General features: G+C 33.0%; 2 protein-coding genes across 2 annotated transcripts; both read left to right on the forward strand.

Annotated features, from left to right (window-relative positions):
• Window positions 1-3,902: 3,902 nt before the first annotated feature.
• Window positions 3,903-7,207, forward strand: LOC132622364 (proline dehydrogenase 2, mitochondrial-like). Its single transcript, XM_060336964.1, has 4 exons — window positions 3,903-4,536; window positions 5,587-6,232; window positions 6,324-6,564; window positions 6,650-7,207. The coding sequence occupies exons 1-4, from the start codon at window positions 3,994-3,996 to the stop codon at window positions 6,687-6,689; spliced, it is 1,470 nt and encodes a 489-aa protein (XP_060192947.1). The 5' UTR covers window positions 3,903-3,993; the 3' UTR covers window positions 6,690-7,207.
• Window positions 7,208-10,092: 2,885 nt separating this feature from the next.
• On the forward strand, window positions 10,093-12,486 carry LOC132621099 (proline dehydrogenase 2, mitochondrial-like). Its single transcript, XM_060335251.1, has 4 exons — window positions 10,093-10,758; window positions 11,037-11,682; window positions 11,772-12,012; window positions 12,101-12,486. Exons 1-4 carry the CDS (start codon window positions 10,180-10,182, stop codon window positions 12,138-12,140), a joined length of 1,506 nt encoding a protein of 501 aa, XP_060191234.1. The 5' UTR covers window positions 10,093-10,179; the 3' UTR covers window positions 12,141-12,486.
• The last annotated feature ends 1,569 nt before the right edge of the window (window positions 12,487-14,055 follow it).

The following is a 14,055-nucleotide window of genomic DNA, read 5'->3' on the forward strand; positions in this document are numbered from 1 at the left end:
CGTCAAATAAGAATATTCTATATTCTGCCACTAATTACTGACGTGTCCACCATTTTCCCTCAATTTAAGACTGTGCAAGTCGTTGCATTATTTTAATCTAGGATTGAAGCGTCATATGTGTTGTTGACGAGGATTGAAGTTTTTGGGATAGCGTGTAACATGCAAGAGGAGACTTTGAATCACATTAACTATCAGATTAAGGAAACAGAAGAACCCCTCTCCAACCAGTCAAGTGGCTGAACGCCCCTCTCTTTAGCCTCGGTAGCTGAACTTTCTTACTTATGCGATGAGAAGCTTATTTAGTATTGAAATCGAATTGGCAGAAAGTACCGAAAGTCGGCCGCCCGCCCTGGGTCAGTTTAATACATCTGCATCTATGGATAGAGAAAAAGCAATTCTTTTACTAACAATTTTGCAATAAATATAGCTAACGTAACGTTCTAATTAAGTACTTTTGTATAAACGTTAGTAGAAAGGATTATCACAATTCTCCCCTAAAACTCCCAAGTGGTTTGATTGGGATGACAATTTCTCCTACCGAGTTCAACATCTTTTTTATTGACTTGAATCAAGAAATTAGTGAATTTATTCCGCTTAATGCGCTTTGACTGGGATAGACAGTTTCTCCTTCAAAGTTCAAATTAATTTTTATTAACTAGAATTAAGAAAGTACCAGATCTGTTCCTCTCAAAATGCGGATGAGCTAGCATTTATGACCTTATGCCTATACTCTTCTACAAGATTAAAGTGACTAAAAGAACTGGCTAAATATAAGGATTCTCTCACCAACAATCTTGTGCTTTTTTATAACACTTCTCTTCAGAAATGCTACGTCTTCACATATACAAATTAAAATTAAATAAGTTTTTGTTTAAAGAATAAAGGAGGAGTATCTTTTTATATATAAATCATGCATATTTATAAAAAGTAGTCCTCAACCATGTAATACAAGAGCATATCCGTTTTCTTTTTATTTGTCAAGTATATAATATATAAATTTTCTATTTTACTTGTTCACTTTAGTAAATCGAGAAGAATTAATTATTCTTTTCAATTTTTTTCTTATCATTATGTAATTATTTTCCAAACTAATTGGAGTACTAATAGCCAAATTTAAATTTTAAGATATCAATAGTTAGGTTATTAAGTACAACCTACCATGTAGTAGTCGCACTATTTTAAGAAAGGGTCCTTCCTTTGATTAGTGCGATTGATTCTGCCTATTTTATGCATGTGATTAGCGGTCCAAATTCCAATAGTACAAGTTCGAGGGATTCTCATCTCACCAAACCCAAAAGTTGTTGTGCCCACGAAAGGAAAAAAAAGAGCAAATCTGGAAATATGTACAAAATAAGGTCTTAGGTCTTCCTCATGATTTTCTGTTAAATGGTAAATGAGCTGTTTAATAATATGCAAAACTCTTGAACAAACATTATCATCTTCAGATAAGCAGAGACGAATCTAGGATTTCTGCAACATGCGTTCACCACAAAAAAGAAAAAAGAAAAAATATATTAAGTGGGCTTGATCCCTAAACCTCTAGGTATATAACTCAACTTTCAACCAAGTGCACCATTTAGCTTTTTTGTAATATGTGTTCCAACAGATAGTATTATACTAATTTTAGAAAATATATACATAAAATACCTAGTTTTACGGAGAGACTATGTGTTCACGTGCTCCATTTTTTACCCCTAAAATCGCTCCTGCAGATAAGGAAAATTTGATCCCATAAAGCAATCATTTTGAGACGTAAAGATTTATTAGTACAAAGGAAATGTATATTCGATGCATCATGCATGTATGCAGTAAATCCAATTAATATTCACTCTAAGAATCGATTAAACAATTAAGAGAATTTATTTTACAATTTCGACTCTAACACGTGTTTATCACAATTCTCTAATGATTGCTCTACTATAAGTATACATTGAGCAACAGAATGGCTATATAGAAGGATTCTCCTACCTACATAAAGCTACATTAATTACTTGAACATATATAACATCCGTTGTTGTGTTTGCTAATTCGTGGGAGATCATCGTCATAATTCATGTTCATAATTCATTGATGTTATATATAAAAGTAATTTAATAAATTATCCTTTAAAAATCAAAAGTTGAACGACCAAATTATCCTAAGTAAAAGTAAATTTACTTCTCATTAATTTTTTACTTGAACTAATGCTGTGTGAGTGTGGATTGGAAAATATAATGAAAGTTGGTCATTTAAGAAGTTGCCTGATTACTTTAACTTTTTGGTTATATCTGTTTTAAAAAGCTAATTTGAACTGAGTGCCTAATGGATGTTACCTTTGGGATATGATGATCATGTTATATTTTATTATACAATTCAAATAATATTTTTTTTGTCAAATTTATAAATGAAAAGTGTTATAATTTTGAATCAGACAAAAGGTATAAGTGCAACTACAATATATCAATAATTTTTTGATTTTCCAGTAACTATGGAATTGATAATGATATACTAGCCATCCTAAGAAAAACATCTGTAAATTTCTATATAACTTCTACGACATACAAGTTTTATTGGATAACAACCTCTTGAAATTAAACCGAAAAAAAAAAACTCTTGAAATGTATACAGGTGTAAAAGGAAGAAAGCAACATTTTCTTAAAGACAAGCTAACAACTTCTACACGTAAAGTATTTACAATTATAGCCGACGATGCTCATTTTCACATATAAACAATATTTCACTAAAACAAAAAGAAAGCAAAAAATTTGCATGTTAGAGTATTGGTATGACAATCATATTTACATAATCAAATTTAGGTGTTCAAACGATATCTAATCATCTTACGTTCAACTATTAAATCGGTTGAATATGTTCACTGTTCATCAATTTGAGCTTGTATGGTTGTTCCTTCAAATTTAGTTTTAACTCATCACACATTATGTTTTGTATCTTTTTAAAATATTTGTAGTAATTAGTATGAAATACACATGCAACACATGTGTCTAGGTCCTAGTATAAGATGTTTCACCTTGAAATATATAAAATAAAAATAAAAATATAAATAACTTTATAGCAGTATGATTAAAGAATATACAGAAAGATTTTGACCATCAATAAAATGTTTTAGAAAGGAAATGAATTCAGGTACTACTAATTAGGAATTACTTAGGCAGATTTTTTAGGTATATATTTAATTAGCACATCGTTATCGCACTATTTAAAGGAAGGTGTCTTTTCTTTGATTAGTGATTGTTTTCTTGCTAAATGTTGGCCTTCTGATTAGTTGTCCAGTAGATGCCAATATACAAAAATCGAGGGATTCACATCTCACCAAATCCATAGGTCCCCACGCATTGTTGTATCCACGTAAGGAAACAAATATGCAAAACGTAAATAGTACTATATGAAAAAAGAAAATATGATCGAAAAGAACTAAAAAAAGGAAATTAAAAAATGATAAGAGGAAATTGAATGCTTTCATATTACGTGGCAGTGGTACCTATTCTGACACACTGCTGACTCTGCAAAATTTTATCCCTTTTTGAAGTACAATCCGAGTCATGCTAATGTCACGCCAAACAATATTACCAACCGGAAAAGGTGTTCCAAAACGTAGTAACAGGCTGTATCCCACAACTATAGAACACAAATTCCACTTTCACTAGAAGCGCGTAACACACACGTAGGGTTATTAAACGTTTATTATCCGTGAGTTCCCTCTTTTGGAAATCCAATCAGCATAGAATCTGAACCACGTGTTTGAACTTTCTAGGTCTAAAAGAGTATCATAATCTTGAAATCTTATTAAGAAGGAAAAGTCATAAAGCTTTTGAACCAATTAAGAAGAAAATTCCACAAGGAAATGTAAATTCAAATTTTGACTTTGACCAATGAAATATTCGGCCTCTATAAATAGCATGGAACATTTGATACGTTACACATCTAATAGAATCAAGACACAGACAGAGAAGACATATTGTCAATACACACCGCGTTTTATTTCATTTCAATTTTATGGCAAACAAAGTCGTACGTCCAAAGGTTTTTCGTGATCTCCGATGTTTTGCTCGGTGTCTCAACACCGCTCCAACTGCCACGCCGATGAATTACACCAGCAACTATGATGCTACAAACGTAGCATCACCCGCGGACCAATTAGTCGTTCCTGAAAAAAAAGTGATCAAGTTTGATGATGTAAAGGAATTGTTTATGGGTGTTTCCACCTCAAAGTTGATTAGGTCATCGTTGACACTTCAAATGGCATCGATTGAGCCTATGGTTGACATGGGTATTTGGGTAATGAATTCTAAGCTCATGCACATGCCAATATTCAGGGAGCTAATAATGGGGTTTGTTAAAAATACATTTTATGAACATTTTTGTGCTGGAAAAGACTTAGAAGAAGTACGAAGGACGGTTACTAAGTTGTCGAATGTTGGATTAAAAGTCATGCTTGATTATGGTGCTGAGCATGCTACCGATAATGAGTCTTGTGATCATAGTATGAACGTGTTTCTTCAGACGGCTGAATCAACCAAGTCGCTTCCATCCTCTTCTGTAAGATCAAACTTCTATTATTCCTTTTTTTTTATAGTATTTTTTCTAGTTTTAACTCGGACTAATTGTAGGGTAAATATAGTTGAAGACATTCTTAGAAAAGGCTAAAAAAGAAAAGCACTAGGAAATAATAATCCATCCGTTTGCTTTTACTTGTCCACTTTTGACTCTACACATTCCTTAAGAAATAATAAATAAAGTACATAATTTACCAATTTACCCATATTAATTGGTGCATATTTTTATTGAATTTGAAAAATGATTTGGAGTGAGTATTTAATATTATGGGTAAAACAAAAAAAAATTGTCTAGTCTTAATATGCTAAAAGTGACAAGTAAATATGAAAATCTATTTTTATATTACAAAGTCACAAACATCACAATAATATAATTCTTGCAGCGGTTAAATAACTGGTTGATATCATAATTTTTACGTGTCAAAAAACACACACACACATATATATATATATATATATTACCATCAAAGATTGGGCTAGATATTAAGTATCCCTCTATTTTTTACTAGAGATTTCGTGTTAAAGACTTTGAAAATATATTTACCTTTCGTAGAGCATGCTTTGCCGTAAAGTGCAACCTACGGTACCCAATCAGGTACGGTACTCCCCAGTAGGAAACACAAAAACGTGTCATTTGCGTGGAATTTAAATAAAATAATTTATTCTTAGTTAACTTTTTCCTTAAGTTACGCCTATTTCTCCTAGAAAAACATGATTCCTAACGCAATTAAATTCTTTTTCATTGTCCTATTAACAAAATATACTCAGATTTACTTTTATGCCAAAAAACATTTTTAATATTTTTGAAAACGATAACTCCTTCTAGTTTTAATTCCAACTAATAGGGCTCTGAATTTCATAAGAACTCTATTTTTCAAACATTGCTTGCTGATAACAATTTTTTATTCCTATATTCATTGAATAACCTGATTCTTAACACAATAGTTTTAATTATCTAATTAGCGTCTATCAAATCTTTAATTTTCTCTATGAAATCACATAGAGTTTTGAAATGTGTATTGTGATGAAACAGGTGAGCTTTGTGGTAGTGAAGGTAACTGCACTTTGTACACCAAAGCTGCTCAAAAGAGTTAGCGATTTACTAAGATGGGAACACAAAAATCCTTCCTTCAATCTCCCATGGAAGCACAAGGCACTTCCACTTTTCGCCGATTCGAGCCCTCTTTATCAAACAACAGATAAACCTGAGCCTTTAACGGTTGATGAAGAGCGTGATCTCGAATTGGCTCATGATAGATTCATGAAAATATGCAAGAGATGCTTGGAACTTGATGTTCAATTACTAATTGATGCAGAGGATACATCTATTCAACCCGCAATCGATTACTTTGCTTATTCTGCAGCAATTAAGTACCACAAAGACGACCACCCTTTGATATTCGGAACAATTCAAGCTTACTTGAAAGACTCCAAGGAACGAATGGTGATCGCGAAAAAGGCTGCAGAGAAAATGGGAGTTCCAATGGGTTTTAAACTTGTGAGAGGTGCTTATATGTCAAGTGAAAATGAGTTGGCTTCTAGTTTAGGTTTTAAGTCTCCGATTCACGATAGTATTCAGCAAACACATGATTGCTACAATTCTTGTGCTGAGTTTATGATTGACGAGATTGCAAATGGCTCTGGTGCAGTTGTTCTTGCAACTCATAATATTGAGTCAGGTAAATTTCTAGACAATACACTTTTATTTACTCAATCATATAGTATTTGATGTGTCCTCTTAACCGATTATTTTAATGTTTTGGTTAATAGGAAACCTTGCTGCATCCAAGGCTATAGATTTAGGAATCAGGAAGGATAGTCAAAAGCTCCAATTTGCTCAGTTATATGGCATGGCACAAGGGCTTACATTTGGCCTGAGAAATGCAGGATTTCAGGTGAGCAAGTATTTGCCATTTGGACCTGTAGAGCAAGTTATGCCGTACCTTATAAGAAGAGCTGAAGAAAACAGAGGCCTCTTGTCTTCATCTGCCTTCGACAGGCAACTCATGAGGTAAACATCAGTAAATTGCAAACTCTAAAACAGATAAATATCCCAAATTAAATATTTTATTAATTTTGTATATAATGGTTTGCAGGAAGGAGTTAACCAGGAGATTTGAAGTGGCAACTTCATGAATCCATATTAATGGGAGTGGATATGCATATAGTACTACGAATAATGCGAGGAGCCATGTCCAAGCTTGTAACGGAGGCACAGGGCAATTGACGCTCCAATCCTTAATTCATTATTTTAGCACGTTAACGTTTTTTTTTTTTTTTTTTTTTTATTAAAAGCTGTCAGCAATATTATTGCACAGCACTATTTATTAAAGTTTTCGGCTTGTGGGCCTTGGTAAAAAAAAAAAGGGACCAAGCAAGGAAGTGCAACCATTGGCCTTACTAACAAAAGGGGGAAGTGAAGGAGATAATGAGCTCGCAATTGTAATAGCTAGTGCCTTTCGCACCAAGAACAGTCCGCTTGTAATAAGTGGAGTAGTATCTTTCTTCATGGGCAATAGGTAAGATCTAGTCATCTTTTTGTAGTACGGAAGTTTATTCCTCCTTTTGTATTACTCCTTTTGTTATTGGTTTACAATAATACAAACCAAAGCTGCCGAAATGATTAAAAGCATAGACCTTTATTTATTGCTCCATGTGATAATGTGTCATATTAAATCAAATTTACTTAAATATCTCTTAGTTAGCACTTTAGTGTCGGCGACAAGATGTTAAGGCATGAGCATCTTTACTGATTGGCTCTTTTTGTGTCAATGGACTTCCACAAGATGTGAGAATTGAACTTTGTGGTCCAACTAATCATATTATTATTGAGTAAATTTTTAAAAGGTCACTCATCTTCAATTAATATCACTTTTGCTTTTTTAGAGCTAAAATATCATTCAACTTTTATTATTTCCTCAGAATATACTAAACATACAAAATTCGCATTTCCTAGTTAACATGTCATGTCATATCCTTCTTTCCTAGTTGGCATACCATGTCATTTATCCAATCCATTTAACTCAACCGAAACCCATTTTACCCAACCAACCCATATCTTAATCCATTTAACCCATCAAACAAGTTCGTATTTTTACTCAATCGTTCATATTCCACAAGGAGATAACAACAGTATTCATATTTCAATGTTTTTATACCCTATTTTATTCACTCAAGTTAATGGCTTATATTACCAAATATAATTAGGAGGACAATATTTTCTCTCCATCCAAAGATTTGGTGTTTTAACTCTATTGAGGAGACAATTAGACTAGTTCTTTAAGATTGATCTAGAAAGAAAAACACTATAAAAAAAATGGGTAATTTGCGGAGGTTGAAAGTTGCAATTTGCGGAGCTTTTAGCCTCTACTAGTTGCTACAAGAGGCTAAAACCTCCGCAAATTACAACTTTTAACCTCCGCAAATTACCCATTTTTTTTGTAGTGAAACAGATTAAGCTAGTAACATTTTTACCATATGCCTTGTCAAAATATGTGCACAAACAAAGTTGATCTTCAAAAAAATAAATTACAGCAGTAATACTTCAAAGAAGCTTGTGAAGAAGTATGTCAAGTAACCTGCTTCAAACCATAAAATGACCGTGAGAATTTAACAAAAGAAGACACATAATGTGCCTAAAACAGTTTCACATAACTAACAAAAGACAGTAACACATAATCCCTATATTTTACTAGAGTTTCTATTCTTCTTAGCTTCTGCACAACAACTGCATAATCCTTCATAACTTTTCTTTTTAAAATGCCTTCCTCTCTTTGCCATAGGAGAGGGTCAATCAACAGATTCAACAGCAAAAGTTACGGACTTGTTTAATCGGTTAAATGGATTAAGATATGGGTTGGTTAGGTAAAATGGGTTTGAGTTGAGTTAAATGGACATGATGAGTTAAATAAATTTAATAGTATTAAAAATTTATATGACATGACATGCCAACTAGAAAAGAAGGAAAGTTTTGTGTGTTTAGTATATTCTGAGAAAAATAGTTAAAGTTGGGTGATATTCTTTTCCTAAAAGAAACAAAAATGATATTGATAGAGAATTCTCAATACATGAGTGACCTTTTAGGAGATTTACTCTATTATTATTAGATCAATTTGAGGCTTGAGGGTTTGATCTTGATGAATAAAGATCATCTGGTCATTAGAAAATTTGAGTGTACGTTAAAAAAGATCGATGGTGGTGCCGCTGCCAAAATAGTGACCATGTTCTTCAAAGTTTAAGGAAAAATTTGAATCATTCGTATAATCCAAGAACAAATTTAATTATTTTCACTTGTGATAACTCCTCACCTGTGGACACATCACGTCATTAGCTGCCAAACATTAATTGTTATTAGAGATTAAGTTTTTGTCGTTATTTAATGAAGATAAATTTAACTTAATATTCACGGTAAGGATTGATTTAATTAGTTTCAACTATTAACGGAACGAAAATTAGAACATTTTTTAGTTCAACTCCAAGAAGTAGTGCATCTCCACTAAAATAAGGTCACTTCTAGAGACTTCCTTCATGGTCCACATTTTCTAGCATCTTCTGTTATAGGGTTTACAAATCAAAGTTGCCTAAAGAAAAAAATTTCAAATGGTTCAGTAATTGCACCCACGTGATTATTCGGCATATCAAATCAATTTTACCACTTGCCAAAGAATCTTGGCCCAAGATTATGATATAAAGATTCCTCAACCGGAGTACGCCATACGAAAAGTCCCTTCTAGGGAATCTAGATGATTTGAAGGCGGAGATTCAGATTCCTTGACCCACATTTTTTATGCATTTCGAGTGTACCGCAATAGTTGAATAAAAAATTGGAATTTTGGAAAGCAAAACGCTAAAATCATCTGTCGACAATTCCGTCCGGATCGAAAAGAGTATTCACTTAGCTTTTTTTTTTTGATAAAAAAGAATGTTCATGTATCTAATCAAAAAAAAAATTAATCTTATTTTTTCAAATTTGCTTTATTAAGTGTTATGTGATCAAATCTCACTGCCTATTTAATTAGGAGTAATTTTATCAAATTATCTATTCTTATCTAAAAATTAACATTTTCTTAAGGTGGGTCAAAAGCTAAGAATGGAATAGTAAAGTGGGTATTAAAATTCTAACAAGAGGGCTTGACACTAGAAGAATAATCTAATTAGGAGTACCAATTTTCAAACAAGTGTGCTTTAAGAATAGAGATAAATTCAAAAAAGAGCCGCAAAGCAAGAGACAAGTTGTTGTACGAAGTGTTCACGAACTCAATATTAAGAAGTGTCCAAGAAACTAGGAAATTGGGAGGATTGAATCATAATTAAAGCAAAAGGCGGAATCCAAGACAAGTGGAAACAACATAACAGCTAAGAGATAGACATTTAACCGTGGAATACACATGGTGGTACTGACTATCTACAGTGATGCATCGTCGGTAACAGCACACCATCTACTCAGCATGATTTAAATATATTGGCAAATGCCGTAATTTAAGTTATCACCTTGACCAAATACCAACCCCACTCCTCTATAAATACCATGCAACTCTTACAAACGTAACATATCAATTTGAGAGAGAGAGAAAAAAAAAAAGAAAAAAAACACACAAAAATTTCTCATTCTGCCGCTCACCGTTGCATGGCAAATAAGGTTTTCTGTCCGAAACTCCTTAAGAACCTCGGATTTCATGTCCGCCGCTTAAACTCCGCTCCGTCACCTCTTTCCGCCGTTCCACCGTTGAATTTCACTGGCGATTTTAACGCCGCTACCGTTACCGAACCTAATTTGTTAGACACCACACCACAGATTAACACAGCCCTTCAAAACCATAATAACATTATCAATTTTGACGATGTTAAGGAGCTATTCCATGGGGTTCCAACCACAAAGTTGATTCGATCATCGCTAACGTTACAGATGGCGGCGATTGAACCAATGGTTGATTTGGGTATGTGGGTAATGAATTCTAAACTTATGGAAATGCCTGTTTTTAAGGAGGTAATGTTGGGGTTTGTTAAAAATACATTTTATGAACATTTTTGTGCCGGAAAAGACTTAACGGAAGTCCGTCGGACCGTTACAAATCTTTCTAATTCTGGCTTAAAAGCCATGCTTGATTATGGGGTGGAACATGCCACCGAAAATGAGTCGTGTGACCAGAGTATGAAGTCGTTTATTCAAACCATTGAATCAACGAAATCGCTTCCAGAATCTTCTGTAAGAATCTAACTTCTAATGATTTGATTATTCTTGATTCCATTAAATTTAATGTTTATTTAATACTAATATTCTATTGCTGAAAAGGAATGATCTGCTCTGCATAATTTAATACTTTTTCCAAGATTCACTTTTGTACTAAAGAGAATCTTTCAAATTCTTCCAATACTCTTGGATCTACTTCCATTTACAATAAAAATCTCCAACTTGTAGTATTGCATTATTTTTTCAAGGAATTTAGGAAGATCTCTGAAAATAGGTTAATTTTTTTGAAACAGGCTAGCTTTGTGGTAGCAAAGATAACAGCAATTTGTACACCAAGGCTGCTCAAAAGAATGAGTGATTTGCTTAGATGGGAACAAAAAGATCCTTCATTCAATCTCCCATGGAAGCAACAGTCACTTCCACTTTTCGCCGAAAACAGCCCTATTTATCATACGTCGAAAAAACCCGAACCTCTAACGGTAGAGGAAGAGCGTGATCTTCAATTAGCTCATCAAAGACTCGTGAAAATTTGCGAGAAATGTGTTGAACATGATGTTCCCTTACTTATTGATGCGGAAGATACAACTATTCAACCTGCAATCGATTACTTTGCGTATACTGCAGCTATTAAATACCACAGAGGCGATCAACCTTTGATTTTCGGAACAATTCAAGCGTACTTGAAAGACGCCAAGGAACGAATGGTTATCGCGAAAAAGGCTGCAGAGAAAATGGGAGTTCCAATGGGATTTAAGCTTGTGAGGGGAGCTTATATGTGTAGTGAAAAACAATTTGCTTCTAGTTTAGGTTTCAAGTCTCCGATTCACGATAGCATTGAGCAAACACACGCTTGTTTCAATTCATGTGCCGAGTTTATGATTGAAGAGATTGCAAATGGCTCTGGTGCAGTTGTTCTTGCTACTCATAACATTGAGTCAGGTACCAATCAAAAAAAGTTTAGTCTATTATTTATGTTGATTATTTTGAAAGCTGTTGTCTAACCAGTATAATGTGTTTGTTATATATAGGAAGACTTGCTGCAACCAAAGCTATAGACTTGGGAATCAAAAATGAGAGACAGAATCTCCAATTTGCTCAGCTCTATGGTATGGCTGAAGGGCTTTCTTTTGGGCTGAGAAATGCAGGATTTCAAGTGAGCAAGTATTTGCCATTTGGTCCTGTTGAGCAAATTATGCACTACCTAATGAGGCGAGCTGAAGAAAACAGAGGCCTCTTATCTACATCGGCTTTCGACAGGCAACTCATGAGGTAAAAATCATTAAAAAAAATCCAAAAATAGAGAAAAAACTTTGTTATACTCGAACGTTATTAATTTGATTCTGTAATGTGTTTGCAGGAAGGAATTGACCAGGAGATTCGAAGCGGCAACTTCTTGAATACATATTGGCATGGAAATTATATTAGTAAGTAAGAATAATAAGCGAGGAAACATCGCCAACTACTGTAAATAATTCAAATGGCGTGGGCAAAAAAGTTGATGATGATGATCAAGCAACCATGGATGGGAAAAATGCAAGGATTTATCTCCTTGTGTTATGAACATAAGCATGTATGTATCTAGCTTTTTTAGGTTCACTTGTAGTATCTTTCTCCATGTGCTATATTAGGTCCTGTTTATACTGTAGCACATTTGTTATAATTGGTATCGTATTAGAAAATGGAAGAAGGTACCCCAGAGTGGAACCGAAATGTTGAAATTACAAAGTGTGTATTGTTTCTCTCTCTCTCTCTCTCTCGACATTATGGTACAATAAATCAGATTTACTGTCCATTATTCAGATTTAAATTATCTCTCTCTCGAGACATTATGGTACAATAAATCAGATTTACTGTCCATTATTCAGATTTAAATTAAGCTCCTTAGTTATTAAATTAAAGTTGCAAAAAGTAGACTACTTAACTAAAATGACTGTGAAAAGAGCCGCAAAATGAACGACAAGTTGTAGAACCAGAAGCCACTAACTTAACATCAGAGAAATCGAAGAAACAAGAGTATTCGGGTTCAATCATGAAAAAGCAATTTGTTGTACAAAAAAGGATCAGGCACAACTGAAGGACCTACCAGTAAAAACATATTACTTGCTAGTTGGTTCCGAACGTCAATTTTGAAAAGGACATTGTTGAAAATGAAAAGCTCCCCACTAATACATTATCTATAATGGTACATAATTTTTTTCATGAAACATAAATTTTGGGATTCAAAATACGAGTTCTTAGACACAAAGATGCAACTTGATTTTAAAGGTTAAGCGTTATAACTAAGATATTGAGACTATCTCAAGACAATAGCGTTTTTTCTGTCCTAATTTATGTAATACTTTTCATTTCTCTCCTAATTTATGTAATACTTTTCATTTCTCGAGATTTAAATTATTTTAAAAGTTTAAAATATATTTTTTCATCTTATTAATATAAAAATAATTGCAATTTATAGTATTTTTTCTATATATTTTTTAATATCTAGATTTTAATTTTAAATTATGTTGTTGATCTAATCCAATATAATTTCAAATATTAGTCAAATTAACACTTGAGAGATAAACAATGATACATAAAGTGAGACGAAAAGAGTAACAAACGACTACTAATACGCTCAATCTCAAGTTTGTTGAGATTGCATGTGAATTCTCAATAATCATATCACTCCATTTATTCTTGTGTTAATCCATGATTTGAGGACTTCGGTTCTCTAAAAATACATTGAAAAATAAACTCATAAAATGAAGAACAAGTAAATTCAAATTAATGGAATTAGTAAATTTTGGGTACTAAATAGTTATAAATAGAAAACTAGTACTGACTACTGAGCAGATTGAGCGAATCTTTACGTACCACGTCGTACACTTTATATATCCCTACCTAACAGTTGTATAGATGCAAATATTTAATCAACCCTTATTTGCCAAAAATCTTCAGTAACTATTGTAACTTTCACAGTCCACAGACAAATACTGTCACTATCACAATCAATTAAACAAAGTTTCTATCAGTTATCATGATTATATTTTATTAACAGGTGTATTAAACAAAGCTATCTCAGGCTGCTTATTTCGCACCTACCCTCCAAAGGCAGATCTATCATTTTAATATGCATAATTCGACTTTAATATTTTTAGCACCGATCAACTTATTACTTTTTAAATTATGAATTAAAATCTGATATTTGTTGAAATTTTATACTCTTTGTCCTAATTTATATGACGTTCTTTCTTTTTAGTCTGTTTCAAAATAAATATGCTCTTATGCTATCTCCAAAATTTCATGGAAGGTGCATGAAGGACCAAGTAGGAA

Source organism: Lycium barbarum, chromosome 12 (genome assembly GCF_019175385.1).
Source record: "Lycium barbarum isolate Lr01 chromosome 12, ASM1917538v2, whole genome shotgun sequence".
NCBI classification, from domain to species: Eukaryota; Viridiplantae; Streptophyta; class Magnoliopsida; order Solanales; family Solanaceae; genus Lycium; species Lycium barbarum.